This window comes from Oncorhynchus mykiss, chromosome 4, assembly GCF_057628025.1.
Source record: "Oncorhynchus mykiss isolate SJ-2025 chromosome 4, ASM5762802v1, whole genome shotgun sequence".
Classification (NCBI taxonomy): Eukaryota; Metazoa; Chordata; class Actinopteri; order Salmoniformes; family Salmonidae; genus Oncorhynchus; species Oncorhynchus mykiss.
In genome coordinates this window covers 3,813,767-3,831,895 of record NC_143025.1, presented here as the reverse complement: position 1 = coordinate 3,831,895, position 18,129 = coordinate 3,813,767, and the positions used below count along the sequence as shown (strand labels likewise).

Genomic DNA, 18,129 nt, shown 5'->3' with positions numbered 1-18,129 from the left:
TGAAAAAAATTCTGTTCTTTGGTTTTTGATTTTTATTGCACACTTATTTTCTGTGTACATACATTTTATTAAGTCATACACCTTACCACCAAGCCCACTTTGTAGAATTTTGTAGAATAGCCCTTCGTGCCAAATCGAATCAAATGCTTTTTTAAAGTCAATAAAGCAAGCAAAGATTTTGCCCTCTTTTTTTTGGTGGACGTGTTTATTAATTAGTGTGTGTAAGGTGTATATATGGTCAGTAGTGCAATGGTTAGGGAGAAAGCCAATTTGACATTTACTTATTACATTTTTTTCTTGAAGAAAGGTTTGAATTCTTGAATTCAAAATGCTACAGAAAATCTTTCCCAAGTTACTGTTGACGCAAATTCCCCTGTAATTATTGGGGTCTGATTTGTCTCCACTTTTGTGGATAGGGGAGATGAGCCCCTGGTTCCAGACATCAGGGAAGCAGCCAGAAGTTAAAACCATGTTGAACAATTTAAGCACAGCATTTTGCAACTCAGGTGTGCTGTTTTTCAGCATTTCATTTCTGATGTTGTCTACACCACAAGCCTTTTTTGATTTAATAGATTTTAGCTTTTCATTTAGTTCTTGTTGGGTTATTGGGTAATCTAATGGATTTTGGTTGTTTTTAATGACTGATTCCAGGATGTTCAATTTTTCTTTAATTTCTAATTGGTTCTGGTTTAAGTCTTTTTGTGGGATGTTTTTGTATAGATTATCAAAGTAAGTTTTCCAAATTCCTACATCTTGTATGGCTAATTCTTGTGGCTTTGATGTGCTTAAATTGTTCCACATGTCCCAGAACTGATTTTGGTCAATTGCGTTTTCAATTTCATCAAGTGTCTTGTTGGTATAATTCAATTTCTTGCATTTCAGTGTTTGTTTATACTGTTTCAGAGTTTCAAAGTATTCATATCGTAGCTCTGGGTTGTTTTGCTGCTTATGTTTTTTGTTTGACATTTGTCTTAGGTGTTTTCTAATTGTTTTACATTCATTATCAAACCATTTGTCAGAAACATTTTGATTTTTGCTTCTGATGTTGCATTGCTTTGGTTTTCTCAAATTTGCTTTCGATGCTGCTTTTTGGAATATGCAGTTGATGTTTTGGGTAGCTGAATTGACACCATCTTTATTGTTTTGGTACTGTGAGTTATTGAAAAACTGTATAGAGTTCATCATTTCATTTGAGTTCAATGTTTCAATGAATGCCTCTGCACTGTTTGGAGCCCATCTGAACGATTGGTTTATGTTGTAAAGTTTATTGGGCTGTTTTTTTGAATGAATATTGCCGGTTAATTTCTTCAGAAACACGTTGATCTGACTGTGATCTGACAATGGTGTCTGTGGTCTGACAGTGACACACATACTATCTGTGCCAGGCTATAAATGACGCAGATAATATCTAGTTAACGTTGTATTTAATGTAGTTTTACTATCTGTGCCAGGCTATAAATGACACAGATAATATCTAGTTAACGTTGTATTTAATGTAGTTTTACTATCTGTGCCAGGCTATAAATGACACAGATAATATCTAGTTAACGTTGTATTTAATGTAGTTTTACTATCTGTGCCAGGCTATAAATGACACAGATAATATCTAGTTAACGTTGTATTTAATGTAGTTTTACTATCTGTGCCAGGCTATAAATGACACAGATGATATCTAGTTAACGTTGTATTTAATTGATCACAGCTTTCTGCTTTCCATGTCGAGTTTTTGGTAAAAAACATTACATTTGATTATTTTGTCAGTAATGGCTGCAAAAATGGGAAAAAAATCTTAGTTTATCTTTGATAATATCTTTGTCAAACATGAGATGACACAAACACACAGAGAGTGTGTTGTGGCAAAGCTACCAGGAAACTATCAATCATGGGAACAGCAGGACCAAGAGGTGTTCTGTACCTGTCTGTCCAGGAGGGAGGAGAGTAGAGCAGGACCAAGAGGTGTTCTGTACCTGTCTGTCCAGGAGGGAGGAGAGTAGAGCAGGACCAAGAGGTGTTCTGTACCTGTCTGTCCAGGAGGGAGGAGAGTAGAGCAGGACCAAGAGGTGTTCTGTACCTGTCTGTCCAGGAGGGAGGAGAGTAGAGCAGGACCAAGAGGTGTTCTGTACCTGTCTGTCCAGGAGGGAGGACAGTAGAGCAGGACCAAGAGGTGTTCTGTACCTGTCTGTCCAGGAGGGAGGAGAGTAGAGCAGGACCAAGAGGTGTTCTGTACCTGTCTGTCCAGGAGGGAGGACAAGGCCTGGTGGACCTGGAGAGCAGGGTGGCAGAGGTCTGACTCAATGAGGTGTAGATAGACTACTGAACCTACTGTCTCACTCTGTCTCTATCTCTCTCTCTCTCTCTCCGTCTCTCTCTCTGTCTCTCTCTCTCTCTCTCCAGCGCTCTGCACAGTCAGCAGTGGAGGACAGTGATCAGATCTTTACTGAGCTGATCCGCTCCATTGAGAGAAGGAGCTCTGAGGTGAAGGAGCTGATCAGAGCCCAAGAGAAGGCTCAAGTGAGTCAAGCTGAAGGACTCCTGGAGCAACTGAAGCAGGAGATAGCTGAGCTGAGGAAGAGAAGCACTGAGCTGGAGCAGCTCTCACACACAGAGGATCACATCCATTTCCTCCAGGTAACTAAACTGTCTTGTTACATGTGATATGAAATTAACTTCATGTGAAACTATTCATCTCAATCTTTATGTTGTCCTGTCTCTCTTTCCCTGTCTGTCCCTCTTTCCCTCTCTGACGGTCTATCCCTCTCTCTGTCGGTCTCTCCCTCTCTCTGTCTGTCCGTCCCTCTCCCTGTCCGTCCCTCTCCCTCTCTCCCTGTCCGTCCCTCTCCCTCTCTCTCTGTCGTCCCTCTCTCTCTGTCCATCCCTGTCGCTCCCTCTCTCTCTCTGTCTGTCCGTTCCTCTCTCTCTGTCCGTCCCTCTCTCTCTCTCTGTCCACCCCTCTCTCTCTCTGTCCACCCCTCTCTCTCTCTGTCCACCCCTCTCTCTCTCTGTCCACCCCTCTCTCTCTCTGTCCACCCCTCTCTCTCTCGGTCCGTCCCTCTCTCTCTCTGTCCGTCCCTTTCTCTCTCTGTCCGTCCCTCTCTCTCTCTCTGTCCAACCCTCTCTCTCTGTCCACCCCTCTCTCTCTCTGTCCACCCCTCTCTCTCTCTGTCCACCCCTCTCTCTCTCTGTGTCTCTCTCTCTCTCTGTCCACCTCTCTCTCTCTCTGTACACCTCTCTCTCTCTGTCCACCTCTCTCTCTCTCTGTCCACCTCTCTCTCTCTCTGTCCACCCCTCTCTCTCTCTGTCCACCCCTCTCTCTCTGTCCACCCCTCTCTCTCTCTCTCTGTCCGTCCCTCTCTCTCTCTCTGTCTGTCCCTCTCTCTCTCTCTGTCCGTCCCTCTCTCTCTCTCTGTCCGTCCCTCTCTCTCTCTCTGTCGTCTCTCTCTCTCTCTGCCGTCCCTCTCTCTCTCTGCCGTCCCTCCCTCTCTCTCTGTCGTCCCTCTCTCTCTGTCGTCCCTCTCTCTCTCTGTCCGTCCCTCTCTCTCTCTCTGTCCGTCCCTCTCTCTCTCCTTCCCTCTCTCTTTCTCTGTCCGTCCTTCCCTCTCTCTGTTGTCCCTCTCTCTCTCTCTCTCTGTCTCTCTCTGTCCGTCCCTCTCTCTCTCTCTCTGTCCGTCCCCCTCTCTCTCTCTCTCTGTCCGTCCCTCTCTCTCTCTCTCTCTCGCTCTCTCTCTCTCTCTCTCTGTCGTCCCTCTCTCTCTCTGTCCGTCCCTCTCTCTCTCTGTCCGTCCCTCTCTCTCTCTGTCCGACCCTCTCTCTCTCTGTCCCTCTCTCTCTCTGTCCGTCCCTCTCTCTCTCTGTCCGTCCCTCTCTCTCTCTGTCCGACCCTCTCTCTCTCTGTCCACCCCTCTCTCTCTCTGTCCACCCCTCTCTCTCTCTGTCCACCCCTCTCTCTCTCTGTCCGTCCCTCTCTCTCTCTGTCCGTCCCTCTCTCTCTCTGTCCGTCCCTCTCTCTCTCTGTCCGTCCCTCTCACTCTCTGTCCGCCCCTCTCTCTCTCTGTCTCTCTCTCTCTCTCTGTCCACCTCTCTCTCTCTCTGTACACCTCTCTCTCTCTGTCCACCTCTCTCTCTCTCTGTCCACCTCTCTCTCTCTCTGTCCACCCCTCTCTCTCTCTGTCCACCCCTCTCTCTCTCTCTGTCCGTCCCTCTCTCTCTCTCTGTCCGTCCCTCTCTCTCTCTCTGTCCGTCCCTCTCTCTCTCTCTGTCGTCCGTCTCTCTCTCTCTCTGCCGTCCCTCTCTCTCTCTGCCGTCCCTCCCTCTCTCTCTGTCGTCCCTCTCTCTCTGTCGTCCCTCTCTCTCTCTGTCCGTCCCTCTCTCTCTCTCTGTCCGTCCCTCTCTCTCTCCTTCCCTCTCTCTCTCTCTGTCCGTCCTTCCCTCTCTCTGTTGTCCCTCTCTCTCTCTCTCTCTGTCTCTCTCTGTCCGTCCCTCTCTCTCTCTCTCTGTCCGTCCCCCTCTCTCTCTCTCTCTGTCCGTCCCTCTCTCTCTCTCTCTCTCGCTCTCTCTCTCTCTCTCTCTCTCTGTCGTCCCTCTCTCTCTCTGTCCGTCCCTCTCTCTCTCTGTCCGTCCCTCTCTCTCTCTGTCCGACCCTCTCTCTCTCTGTCCGACCCTCTCTCTCTCTGTCCGACCCTCTCTCTCTCTGTCCGTCCCTCTCTCTCTCTGTCCGACCCTCTCTCTCTCTGTCCGACCCTCTCTCTCTCTGTCTGACCCTCTCTCTCTCTGTCTGACCCTCTCTCTCTCTGTCTGACCCTCTCTCTCTCTGTCTGACCCTCTCTCTCTCTGTCTGACCCTCTCTCTCTCTGTCCGACCCTCTCTCTCTCTGTCCGACCCTCTCTCTCTCTGTCCGACCCTCTCTCTCTCTGTCCGACCCTCTCTCTCTCTGTCCGACCCTCTCTCTCTCTGTCCGACCCTCTCTCTCTCTGTCCGACCCTCTCTCTCTCTGTCTGACCCTCTCTCTCTCTGTCTGACCCTCTCTCTCTCTGTCTGACCCTCTCTCTCTCTGTCTGACCCTCTCTCTCTCTGTCCGACCCTCTCTCTCTCTGTCCGACCCTCTCTCTCTCTGTCCGACCCTCTCTCTCTCTGTCCGACCCTCTCTCTCTCTGTCTGACCCTCTCTCTCTCTGTCTCTCCCTCTCTCTGTCCCTGTCTCTGTCGGTCTCTCCCTCTCTCTGTCTTTCCCTCTCTCCGTCCCTTTCTCTCCCTCTCTCTGTCGGTCTCTCCCTCTCTCTGTCTCTCCCTCTCTCTGTCCCTGTCTCTGTCGGTCTCTCCCTCATTCCGTTCCTTTCTCTCCCTCTCTCTCTGTCTCTCCCTCTCTCTGTCTCTTCCTCTCTCTTTCCTCGTCTCTCACTCTCTCTGTCCCTGTCTCTTCCTCTCTCTGTCCCTGTCTCTCCCTGTCTCTGTCCCTGTCTCTCCCTCTCTCTGTCCCTGTCTCTCCCTCTCTCTGTCCCTGTCTCTCCCTCTCTCCGTCCCTGTCTCTCCCTCTCTCCGTCCCTGTCTCTCCCTCTCTCCGTCCCTGTCTCTCCCTCTCTCCGTCCCTGTCTCTCCCTCTCTCTGTCCCTGTCTCTCCCTCTCTCTGTCCCTGTCTCTCCCTCTCTCCGTCCCTGTCTCTCCCTCTCTCCGTCCCTGTCTCTCCCTCTCTCCGTCCCTGTCTCTCCCTCTCTCCGTCCCTGTCTCTCCCTCTCTCTGTCGGTCTCTCCCTCTCTCTGTCGGTCTCTCCCTCTCTCTGTCACTGTCTCTCCCTCTCTCTGTCGGTCTCTCCCTCTCTCTGTCCCTGTCTCTCCCTCTCTCTGTCCCTGTCTCTCCCTCTCTCTGTCCCTGTCTCTCTCTCTCTCTGTCCCTGTCTCTCTCTCTCTCTCTCTCTCTCTCTCTCTCTCTCTCTCCAGAGGTATCAGTCTCTCTCCAGTATCAGTGTATCTTCAGACTTACCCAGCATCGTTGTCCGTCCTCTTCAGTACTTTGGAGATGTGAGTAAGACTGTGTCTGAACTGAGAGAGAAACTAGAAGACTTCCTTAAAGGAGAATGGACCAAGATCTCCACTACAGGTGTGTTGAAAACAATAAGAACATCAACTTTAGACCATTGAAAGTTCCCTACTAGTCATATACATGTGGAATATGGTCTGATGATAACATTCCCTCTCTCTGTCAATGTGTTTGTGTGTCTGTAGTGAATATAATGGATGTTGTACTGCCTCCAGAGCCCAAGACCAGAGAACAGTTGTTACAATGTGAGTCTCTTTATTGTGAAGTAACTAACAGTCTCTTTTTACTGACACTCCTAACAATCCCTCTAGAAATATATAGCAATAGTAGATCTAATCAAAGACTGGGTATCTATCTGACTCCTCATATTTCTCTGATTTGATCTCTGCTGTGCTCTAATCAAAGACAGGGTAGATACAGTATCTGACTTAACTTATTGTTCTGACTCCCCTCATTGGTCTCTGCTCTTCTCCCAGATTCCTGTCAGCTCACACTGGACCCAAACACAGCACACACACGCCTCTCTCTGTCTGAAGGGAACAGAAAGGTGACCAATACAGGCCAAGTCCAACCATATCCTGTCCATCCAGACAGATTCACCAACTACAGGCAGGTTCTGTGTAGAGAGGGTCTGTCTGGATGCTGTTACTGGGAGGTGGAGTGGACTGGTGTTGTTATTACAGCAGTCTCATATAAAGACATCAGCAGAACAGAGAGAGGTAATGATGGTGGATTTGGACACAATAACAAGTCCTGGAGATTAGTGTGCTATAGAGGTGGTTATTGGTTCAGTCACAATAATGTTGAGACTAAAGTATCAGGCCCTCAGTCCTCCAGAGTAGGAGTGTACCTGGATCACAAGGCAGGTACTCTGTCCTTCTACAGTGTCTCTGACACAATGACCCTCCTCCACAGAGTCCAGACCACATTCACTCAACCCCTCTATCCTGGGTTTAGTCTCTATAATGATATTGGTACTGCTGAGCTGGTTAAACTGTAGTAGGGTCCACATAGATACTAGTCATGCTGGTGTAGTCTATAGCTGAGCTGGTTAAACTGTAGTAGGGTCCACATAGATACTAGTCATGCTGGTGTAGTCTTTAGCTGAGCTGGTTAAACTGTAGTAGGGTCCACATAGATACTAGTCATGCTGGTGTAGTCTATAGCTGAGCTGGTTAAACTGTAGTAGGGTCCACATAGATACTAGTCATGCTGGTGTAGTCTATATCTGAGCTGGTTAAACTGTTGTAGGGTCCACATAGATACTAGTCATGCTGGTGTAGTCTATAGCTGAGCTGGTTAAACTGTAGTAGGGTCCACATAGATACTAGTCATGCTGGTGTAGTCTATAGCTGAGCTGGTTAAACTGTAGTAGGGTCCACATAGATACTAGTCATGCTGGTGTAGTCTATAGCTCAGCTGGTTAAACTGTAGTAGGGTCCACATAGATACTAGTCATGCTGGTGTAGTCTATAGCTGAGCTGGTTAAACTGTAGTAGGGTCCACATAGATACTAGTCATGCTGGTGTAGTCTATAGCTGAGCTGGTTAAACTGTAAACTGATTTGTTATTAATTAAAATTCAATACAATGTTTTAATCTTGTACATTTCCATGAATCATGATGTCTGGTGTTGATGTATATTGGTTGTCATTCAGAACCATTGATATGTTTTCTCAGTTGGTTCTCTGTCTCTATGTAATTCTCCTCAGTATCATTGATCAGCTTGTTGGCTCGGTCCTAATTGATGTGTTCTCTGTCACCTGGAGCTGCATGGAAAATGGTCCAGGAACTAAAGGACAATTCAGGACTAGTCAGCCCACTACAAGCTGGTATCACTTACTTTCTACTAAACTATATGGTCTGGTTTCCCAGACACAGATGAATCCTAGTCCTGGACTAAACAGTATGTTCAATGTAGATGTCCAGGAAACCGGCCCTAAATGTGTCATCTTTCATCCTCCCATACTGCTCAGTCCAGCAACATTAAACCTGTCCAGCAGGTGGTGCTGTTGACCAAACAATAAAACCAGCAGATATCTTGACTTGCCACTCAGTATATCAGTAATGTTCAGAATAGTACTTTAATATCATTGGAGATTGATGCTCTTTTTAATCCACTATCTAGAGTCAGGAACAGATGAAGTTAGGTCTGCTACTGTTCAGTGATTAAATATGATTTATGGTGATGGGAAATAATAAAAAACACTCAACTTCATCTAGTAATAGTTTTCCTTTGTTATTTATTCCAAGGTGTGTCTTTAACTTGTAAATGTATTGTGTGGAGGTGAGCTAGTGGTGTGGCTGATAGAATAGAATGAAAAGGGAGGAGGGGAGGAAGAGGGGAGGAGTGAAGGGCTGTTCAAGAAACCAGATGAGGAAGAGGAAGATGTTCAGGGGAATTACTGTCTCTGTTCCAAATGGTTCCCTATTCCCTACGTAGTGCACTACGGTGCTTCTGACCAGGTCTAAAGTAGTGTTCTACTATGGGAATAGGGTGTAGATTTATTACAATATCATGCTTTAGTGTTTGGCACAACAATATATTAGATCTCCACCCCCCACTTCCTGTCTGTCATCCCCCAGTTCGGTTAAGACTTCCTCTCATTGAACTGGGCCTCATTCTAAATGGTCACTTTGGATTGATAGTCCATACTGGTCTTCACTATGGTTCTACATACAGTACCTGTATTGATAGTCCATACTGGTCTTTACTATGGTTCTACATACAGTACCTGTATTGATAGTCCATACTGGTCTTTACTATGGTTCTACATACAGTACCTGTATTGATAGTCCATACTGGTCTTTACTATGGTTCTACATACAGTATCTGTATTGATAGTCCATACTGGTCTTTACTATGGTTCTACATACAGTACCTGTATTGATAGTCCATACTGGTCTTTACTATGGTTCTACATACAGTACCTGTATTGATAGTCCATACTGGTCTTTACTATGGTTCTACATACATTACCTGTATTGATAGTCCATACTGGTCTTTACTATGGTTCTACATACAGTATCTGTATTGATAGTCCATACTGGTCTTTACTATGGTTCTACATACATTACCTGTATTGATAGTCCATACTGGTCTTTACTATGGTTCTACATACAGTACCTGTATTGATAGTCCATACTGGTCTTTACTATGGTTCTACATACAGTATCTGTATTGATAGTCCATACTGGTCTTTACTATGGTTCTACATACAGAATCTGTATTGATAGTCCATACTGGGCTTTACTATGGTTCTACATACAGTGCCTGTATCAAATCAAATCAAATCAAAGTTATTTGTCACATACACATGGTTAGCAGATGTTAATGCGAGTGTAGCGAAATGGTAATCAAGCCTACCACTGTTGTGTCGTCCGCAAACTTGATGATTGAGTTGGAGGCGTGCGTGGCCACGCAGTCGTGGGTGAACAGGGAGTACAGGAGAGTGCTCAGAACGCACCCTTGTGGGGCCCCAGTGTTGAGGATCAGCGGGGTGGAGATGTTGTTGCCTACCCTCACCACCTGGGGGTGGTGGACTATTGATAGTCCACACTGGTCTTTACTATGGTTCTACATATAGTACCTGTTTTGATAGTCCATACTGGTCTTTACTATGGTTCTACATACAGTATCTGTATTGATAGTCCATACTGGTCTTTACTATGGTTCTACATACAGTATCTGTATTGATAGTCCATACTGGTCTTTACTATGGTTCTACATACAGTATTTGTATAGATAGTCCATACTGGTCTTTACTATGGTTCTACATACAGTATCTGTATTGATAGTCCATACTGGTCTTTACTATTGTTCTACATACAGTATCTGTATTGATAGTCCATACTGGTCTTTACTATTGTTCTACATACAGTATATGTACCTTGAGGGTTTCTACTCACATATTCCTTTATCTCCACAACTTTATCTGATTCTCTCCCACTTCCCTTCATGGATTTAAAGGAAATGACTGGTTTATGTAAACTCCCTCTACCCCATGTCAACACCAATCCAATGCTTTTACATTTGTGAGGAGTAGAGAAGGAATGTTCCACTTCAGGAGGAAGGAGAGATTATTGGGACTCCCCCATGGAGTGATGATAGAGGGATGTGAAAGAGGAGAGAGGTAACGGTTGTACTCCCCCATGGAGTGATGATAGAGGGATGTGAAAGAGGAGAGAGGTAATGGTTGTACTCCCCCATGGAGTGATGATAGAGGGATGTGAAAGAGGAGAGAGGTAATGGTTGTACTCCCCCATGGAGTGATGATAGAGGGATGTGAAAGAGGAGAGAGGTAATGGTTGTACTCCCCCATGGAGTGATGATAGAGGGATGAGAAAGAGGAGAGAGGTCATGGTTGGACTGGACTTATTTATTCCCTCATTACTGACTTATTCTGTTTCAATAACATAATTACAAAACACAAACTAATTACATTCAATGAAATATTATTGTATTAAAGTAAATCTGTATTAAAATTCACCATAAAATGTCCAGTTCATTCCATAGCTTAACATGAGTAATGCTCCCTCCCTCCTATAAGAGTCATTGATGTGTTGGATGAGATGGGACCTGGGGATATTTGTTGGATCCGTCACAGCAAGGGGCAGTAAATCCCTATGGACCTGAAAGGGACTGCAGTGTGTTCCAGTCTCCAGCAGGGGACAGTAAAACCCTATGGGCCTGAAAGGGACTGCAGTGTGTTCCAGTCTCCAGCAGGGGGCAGTAAAACCATATGGACCTGAAAGGGACTGCAGTGTGATCCAGTCTCCAGCAGGGGGCAGTAAAATCCTATGGACCTGAAAGGGACTGCAGTGTGGCTCCAGTCTCCAGCAGGGGGCAGTAAAACCCTATGGACCTGAAAGGGACTGCAGTGTGCTCCAGTCTCCAACTGGACATGATTCATAACGTGATTCAAAAAAATTTCAAATCAAAAATAAACTAATTTGAATAAACTAAACATGATAATTGTAAATCCACTGTCCTTACTCTCATCATTAAATGTATTAATTATAAACGAAACATAATTGTAAATCCACTGTCTTTACTCTCATCATTAAATGTATTAATTATAAACCAAACATGATAATTGTAAATCCACTGTCTTTACTCTCATCACGTATGTTTTATTCAGTCCTATTCTCCATAACCACCACAATGTTCAGGAACTAACTGAAAACATGTCCACCTCATTTTAGGTTTAGTAACCCCTTTGCTAATTCCTCGTTACCCCTCCACCCCTTTCCTACATTCTAGAAATCTATTTCAGAGTAAAACCCACATCAAACGTAAATCTATTTCAGAATAAAACCACATCAAATGTAAATCTATATCAGAGTAAAATCACATCTAATTTAAATCAATTTCGGAATCAAACCACATACAACATCTCATGAGATCAAAAAATAACCTAAGGCTTTCTGAGTTAACAAGGAGTGTTTGGCCATATAATTTAAATGTGTTCCCTTTAGAATCCCTTCCCCTGGCATTTCACCTAGATTCTTCATCCCAAAATAAGTTTTCCTGTGATCCCTGGCCTCTACTAAAACGTTGGTTAAGAAGTGATATCATACAACATCCTTGACATAGAATCTGTAACCTCTATGAACCACTATCAATCGAACCGAGGAAATACACCGATATGTGACATTTCCTCTCCTGCTGCTCTCAAAATGATTTTTTGTTGCTCTTTTGAAAAAGATGCAAACGCATGTATAGCGGCATTTCCTTAGAATGCAGCAGGTTCCAGTCCCACTTTACACTCCCTTCTCCAATGACCAATAGCCCCACCCCTAAAACAGGACTCTGTCTCCCTACGCTGTGGGGTTTTTACACTACATTTGTGTGGTTTACCTTGGCCATTGAAACTATAGTTAGTGACTTTCCTGTGGCCCTATTAACCCCTCACACGTCTGTGAAGTGGGCAAAGTTATATTCCACTCTCAAAACATCTTGCACTATTTTATCCACAGCCACCACAATTGTCGTTTTGATCATAGGTTTCAAACCTGCCATCAAAGCCGAAATACAAATTATATCAATGTCCTCACATACCCAGTCTCTTTGTAGCTAAGTACATCTATTAATTATATCAATGTCCTCACATACCCAGTCTCTTTGCAGCTAAGTACATCTATTAATTATATCAATGTCCTCACATACCCAGTCTCTTTGTAGCTGAGTTCATCTATTAATTATATCAATGTCCTCACATACCCAGTCTCTTTGTAGCTAAGTACATCTATTAATTATATCAATGTCCTCACATACCCAGTCTCTTCGTAGTTAAGTACATCCATTAATTATATCAATGTCCTCACATACCCAGTCTCTTTGTAGCATTGTACATCTATGAATTATATCAATGTCCTCACATACCCAGTCTCTTTGTAGCTAAGTACATCTATTAATTATATCAATGTCCTCACATACCCAGTCTCTTTGTAGCTAAGTACATCTATTAATTATATCAATGTCCTCACATACCCAGTCTCTTTGTAGCTAAGTACATCTATTAATTATATCAATGTCTTCACATACCCAGTCTCTTTGTAGCTAAGTACATCTATTAATTATATCAATGTCCTCACATACCCAGTCTCTTTGTAGCTAAGTACATCTATTAATTCCCCATATTCCAGAAGAATTGGTAGAAAGCTCTCGCGCTTCTTTCAGCGACTCCATGGCTTTATTAAAATCCTCCATCTTACAGGGAGAAACGGGGTCGTTATTATTCCCAAACCTTTCCCTTCTTTAAATAATACACACCTTCTATTAACTATTTTCCAAGGCAGGGCTACCCACTTCCCCGGATAATAATTCATTGGTCACAACACTTAATACCTTGTATTAGAAACTAAACTATAAAGTTTGCAAATGTATTAGTGGAGAATATGGATGACTTAATGTCTTATTCCAGTATTGCACCTTAAATATCACTATTATTAATAACCCATGTTACCAAATCATTCACACTTGTCTTCCTATTTCCACATAATTTTTCATAACTGTTCAACGTTTCTGGGTTCCTTCCTGCACATTGCTCAGTCTCCCCTGTCCTTTCCAGGTCCTTTTCTTTTACCTGAGAGGCCACAGAGGGAGTCTCCTTCTCATCTTCCACCTTTGTTTCTCTCTTTATTTCCACCACTCTGGACACCAGGAGGTTTTACCCACTGGTGTATGGTGGGGGTTTTACCCACTGGTGTATGGTGGGGGTTTTACCCACTGGTGTATGGTGGAGGTTTTACCCACTGGTGTATGGTGGGGGTTTTACCCACTGGTGCATGGTGGAGGTTTTGCCCACTGGTGCATGGTGGGGGTTCTGCCAACCATTCCACCTTCTTCCTGTCTGACTTTCTGGTTTTACCCACTGGTGTATGGTGGGGGTTTTACCCACTGGTGCATGGTGGGGGTTTTACCCACTGGTGTATGGTGGAGGTTCTGCCAACCATTCCACCTTCTTCCTGTCTGACTTTTCATTCTTTCTTCAACATTCCTCCAGTTTTCTTTATACTTTCCAACAATCCTTCTGCTTTGAACATGTTTAGCACCTCGTGGTCTCTTTTATTGATCCTCTTCTTTCCTGTGTCACTTGTTTTATGTGTTTTTATTAGAGTTTCCATTTCCTCACATACTGAGACATCAAATGTTCCCTCCTCTGACCATTTAGTGCCCATTTTCCTGCTGCGTTTTCCCATTTCTAAACATTTCTATTAGTTCTTCCTTACATAGGGGACGCCTGGCGCCCAGAATTTATTCTGCTGTTTTACTCATTTTTGCAGCCTGTATTTGTGGTCTTCCTACCATCAGTCTCAGTTGTATTCCTTTTCCTGTGTTAGGTCTGCTAGTTACTAGTATTGTCTTTAATATTAGTCTACTGACAGTTTATATTTTTATTATTGCTGCTCTTTCATTTATTAACTTTCTTATTTGTTCTAACGTTACTGATATTCTTGTTTCCGGGTTTATTTGTCTGTTTATTCCTTTAACTTCCTGCGATATTCCTATTTATTTTGCTCCCTAGTTTCGTTTTATTGTGCTATTGACTTTATTAAAACCTCTCTGTTTCTCTTGTTGTTAGATTTCTCCCTCCTGGTCCAGGGCCAAACCTTCCTAACAGTCCGTTAAGTCCTGGATGTCTTGACCCCACGCTGTTCCCTCCTATTGATATCCACATTACTTTTCTTTCTCTGATTATTGCACTATTGGTTATTGGTTATTACCCCTGTCTCTAGGTTTTTATAATTGTTCTCTCTTATTGAGTATCTGCTTACTTCATGTGTTATTACTTGTATGTTTCTCTGTACTGTATATTCTTCTACCTTGCAGCACAGTATGTAATGTTTAATGGTCTTACTGGTCAATCGCTGATATCGTCATGACATTTATTACCATTTTATTTAGTAATGTTCATGTATTTTTAATTTATCCTGTTCAAACTTCTAGTATTATATTAGTTCAATGGTTATTTATGTACCATTCACACTTGCCTCCTTCAGTGTGGGACTGGGTGCGTCCTCCCTACCAGGTCACAGTCAAGTGACGGTCCGGGAGAAGTACTGTGGGACTGGGTGCGTCCTCCCTACCATGTCACAGTCAAGTGACGGTCCGGGAGAAGTAGTGTGGGACTGGGTGTGTCCTCCCTGCCAGGTCACAGTCAAGTGACGGTCCGGGAGAAGTAGTGTGGGACTGGGTGCGTCCTCTCTACCAGGTCACAGTCAAGTGACGGTCCGGGAGAAGTAGTGTGGGACTGGGTGCGTCCTCCCTACCAGGTCACAGTCAAGTGACGGTCCGGGAGAAGTAGTGTGGGACTGGGTGCCTCCTCCCTACCAGGTCACAGTCAAGTGACGGTCCGGGAGAAGTAGTGTGGGACTGGGTGCGTCCTCCCTGCCAGGTCACAGTCAAGTGACTGTCCGGGAGAATTGACCCCTTCAGCACCAACAGCAGAGAACTTTTACACACCTCAGGGTTTTACCTGTCTGAGTAGTAACAACAGGGTTTTACCTGTCTGAGTAGTAACCACAGGGTTTTACCTGTCTGAGTAGTCCTTTACTGATTCACTTCCTCAACACAGCCAAGCAGTAACCACAGGGTTTTACCTGTCTGAGCAGTAACCACAGGGTTTTACCTGTCTGAGTAGTAACCACAGGGTTTTACCTGTCTGAGTAGTCCTTTACTGATTCACTTCCTCAACACAGCCAAGCAGTAACCACAGGGTTTTACCTGTCTGAGTAGTAACCACAGGGTTTTACCTGTCTGAGTAGTAACCACAGGGTTTTACCTGTCTGAGTAGTAACCACAGGGTTTTACCTGTCTGAGTAGTAGCCACAGGGTTTTACCTGTCTGAGTAGTAACCACAGGGTTTTACCTGTCTGAGTAGTAACCGCAGGGTTTTACCTGTCTGAGTAGTAACCACAGGGTTTTACCTGTCTGAGTAGTCCTTTACTGATTAACTTCCTCAACACAGCCAAGCAGTAACCACAGGGTTTTACCTGTCTGAGTAGTTTGGCCCAACTGAATCAGTCAACACAATCCTAACTCAATCAGACTGAACAAACTGAATCAGACAACACAATCCTAACTCAAACAGACTGAACAAACAAGTCTGGCCAAACTGAATCAGACAACACAATCCTAACTCAAACAGACTGAACAAACAAGTCTGGCCAAACTGAATCAGACAACACAATCCTAACTCAAACAGACTGAACAAACAAGTCTGGCCAAACTGAATCAGACAACACAATCCTAACTCAAACAGACTGAACAAACAAGTCTGGCCAAACTGAATCAGACAACACAATCCTAACTCAAACAGACTGAACAAACAAGTCTGGCCAAACTGAATCAGACAACACAATCCTAACTCAAACAGACTGAACAAACTGAATCAGACAACACAATCCTAACTCAAACAGACTGAACAGACTGGTCAGATGAACCACCTGAACAAGACAGGTGAATAACTCCACTCAACTGAACCATCCAGAACAGATGAAACACACAACTCCCAATCTGCAGCTGCCACAATATTATTTATTTTATTCTGTTACAGCCCTTAAAGCTTTTTCATTTGTTCATGTTTATTCTTCCATTATTTTGCATTTATTGAATTCAAAAGCCCCCGATATTTTTAGTTCAATAAATTTTGAGAAACCAACTTGGTGTTTTTATAAGTAAGAAGTAAGTAAGAACTGGGGCGGCAGGTAGTCTAGTGGTTAGAGCATTGGACTAATCATTTGAAAGGTTGCAACATCAAATCCCCGAGCTGATAAGGCAAAAATCTGTCGTTCTGCCCCTGAACAAGGCAGTTAACCCACTGTTCCCCAGTAGGCTGTCAATGTAAATAAGAATTTGTTCTTAACTGACTTCGCTAGTTACATAAAAACAGCTTACCTCTCATCTAGGTGGCCACTTGTTTGCTCAATTCGTCCAGAAAGACCCGTCTGCAGTCACAGAGTTTTCCACCATTTGCTGGTCCCTTGTAGCCACTCCTGGCAAGCTTGCCATTTATGTCGTGGAAATATTCGCTCAATCACATTTCTCAGATACCAGATCTTGTGAATTCAAATAGACTTTATTACAAAGTAACAAGCCGAGCTGGGCCATGGACCAACTGCCGGACTCAGTCTCAGTCCACTCCTTTTATACAGTTTCATGCTTATAGAAGTGTCATCGTCCCTCCACTTTATGCTAATAACCAGATCCCCTCGGCTTTACTCCACCATTGTTTCCAAATCTAAGTTCTTTCCTCTAGGCGGGGTTCCCCTCCCCTCTAGTTCCTTGGATCAATTATATTGGTGCCGCACCTATACATTATTTCCAGGAAATAATAAGTACAGATTACTATAGGAAATTATAAGATTGCTACTAGCCCTTATCGGACTATAATATTACTACGGGCCATTATAGGATTAAGTACAGATAACTATAGTTCATTATAGAATTATACCAATAAGTACAGATAACTATAGTTCATTATAGAATTATACCAATAAGTACAGATAACTATAGTTCATTATAGAATTATACCATTAAGTACAGATTACTATAGTTCATTATATAATTATACCAATAAGTACAGATAACTATAGTTCATTATAGAATTATACCATTAAGTACAGATTACTATAGTTCATTATAGAATTATACCATTAAGTACAGATTACTATAGTTCATTATAGAATTATACCAATAAGTACAGATAACTATAGTTCATTATAGAATTATACCATTAAGTACAGATAACTATAGTTCATTATAGAATTATACCAATAACTACAGATAACTATAGTTCATAACTCATTTCTAGAAATACACATAGTGGCTTTGCTTATTCCCTTTAGTGATATTCAGCCTTTTAACAAGAAACACATTCTGTTAACAGAAAACACCCTCACTATCAATTGCTGAAAAGAAACCACTACTAAAGGACATCAATAAGAAGAAGAGACTTGCTTGGGTCAAGAAACACAAGCAATGGACATTAGACCGGTGGAAATATGTCTTTTCGTCTGATGAGTCCAGATTTAAGACTTCTGGTTCCAACCGCCGTGTCTTTGTGAGAAGCAGAGTAGGTGAACAGATGATCTCTGCATATGTATTTTCCACCGTGAAGCATGGAGGAGGAGGTGTGATGGTGCTTTGCTGGTGACACTGTCAGTGATTTATTTAGAATTCAAGGCACACTTAACCAGCATAGCAACCACAGCATTCTGCAGCAATACGCCATCTCATCTGGTTTGTGCTTAGTGGGACTATAATTTGTTTTTCAGCAGGACAATGACCCAACACCCCTTCAGGCTGTGTAAGGGCTATTTGACCAAGAAGGAGAGTGATGGTGTTACGGTGCGTGAATGAGGACCCAAAAGCGAATCAACTTAAACAGAGCTTCTTTAATTACCAAACATAGGTAGGCTCAGATGGACCGGCAGATTCCGACAGGACAGGACAAGGTTACAGCAAACATGACGACAGTCTGGTTCAGGCATGAATGACACAAACAAACAAGAATCCGACAAGGACAGGAGCAGAAACAGAGAGAGATATAGGGACCTAATCAGAGGGAAAAAAGGGAACAGGTGGGGAACGGGGT

General features: G+C 43.7%; 2 protein-coding genes across 4 annotated transcripts in view; one reads left to right on the top strand and one right to left on the bottom strand.

The window, feature by feature from the left end:
- The window catches only part of LOC110515277 (E3 ubiquitin-protein ligase TRIM16), a 150,534-nt gene that overhangs the window by 81,521 nt on the left and 50,884 nt on the right, over positions 1–18,129 (top strand). For 2 of the 3 annotated variants that reach the window (XM_090230851.1, XM_090230852.1), the window contains one exon: positions 2,395–2,628. In XM_090230851.1, coding sequence (XP_090086977.1) covers positions 2,395–2,628 — 234 coding nt within the window. Of the gene's footprint in view, positions 1–2,394; positions 2,629–5,929; positions 6,090–6,214; positions 6,275–6,505; positions 8,247–18,129 lie in introns of those variants that run through there. The other variant, XM_090230855.1, reaches the window with a different exon arrangement.
- The window catches only part of fintrim (fish virus induced TRIM protein), a gene marked incomplete in the record, with an annotated part of 158,478 nt that overhangs the window by 122,691 nt on the left and 17,658 nt on the right, over positions 1–18,129 (bottom strand).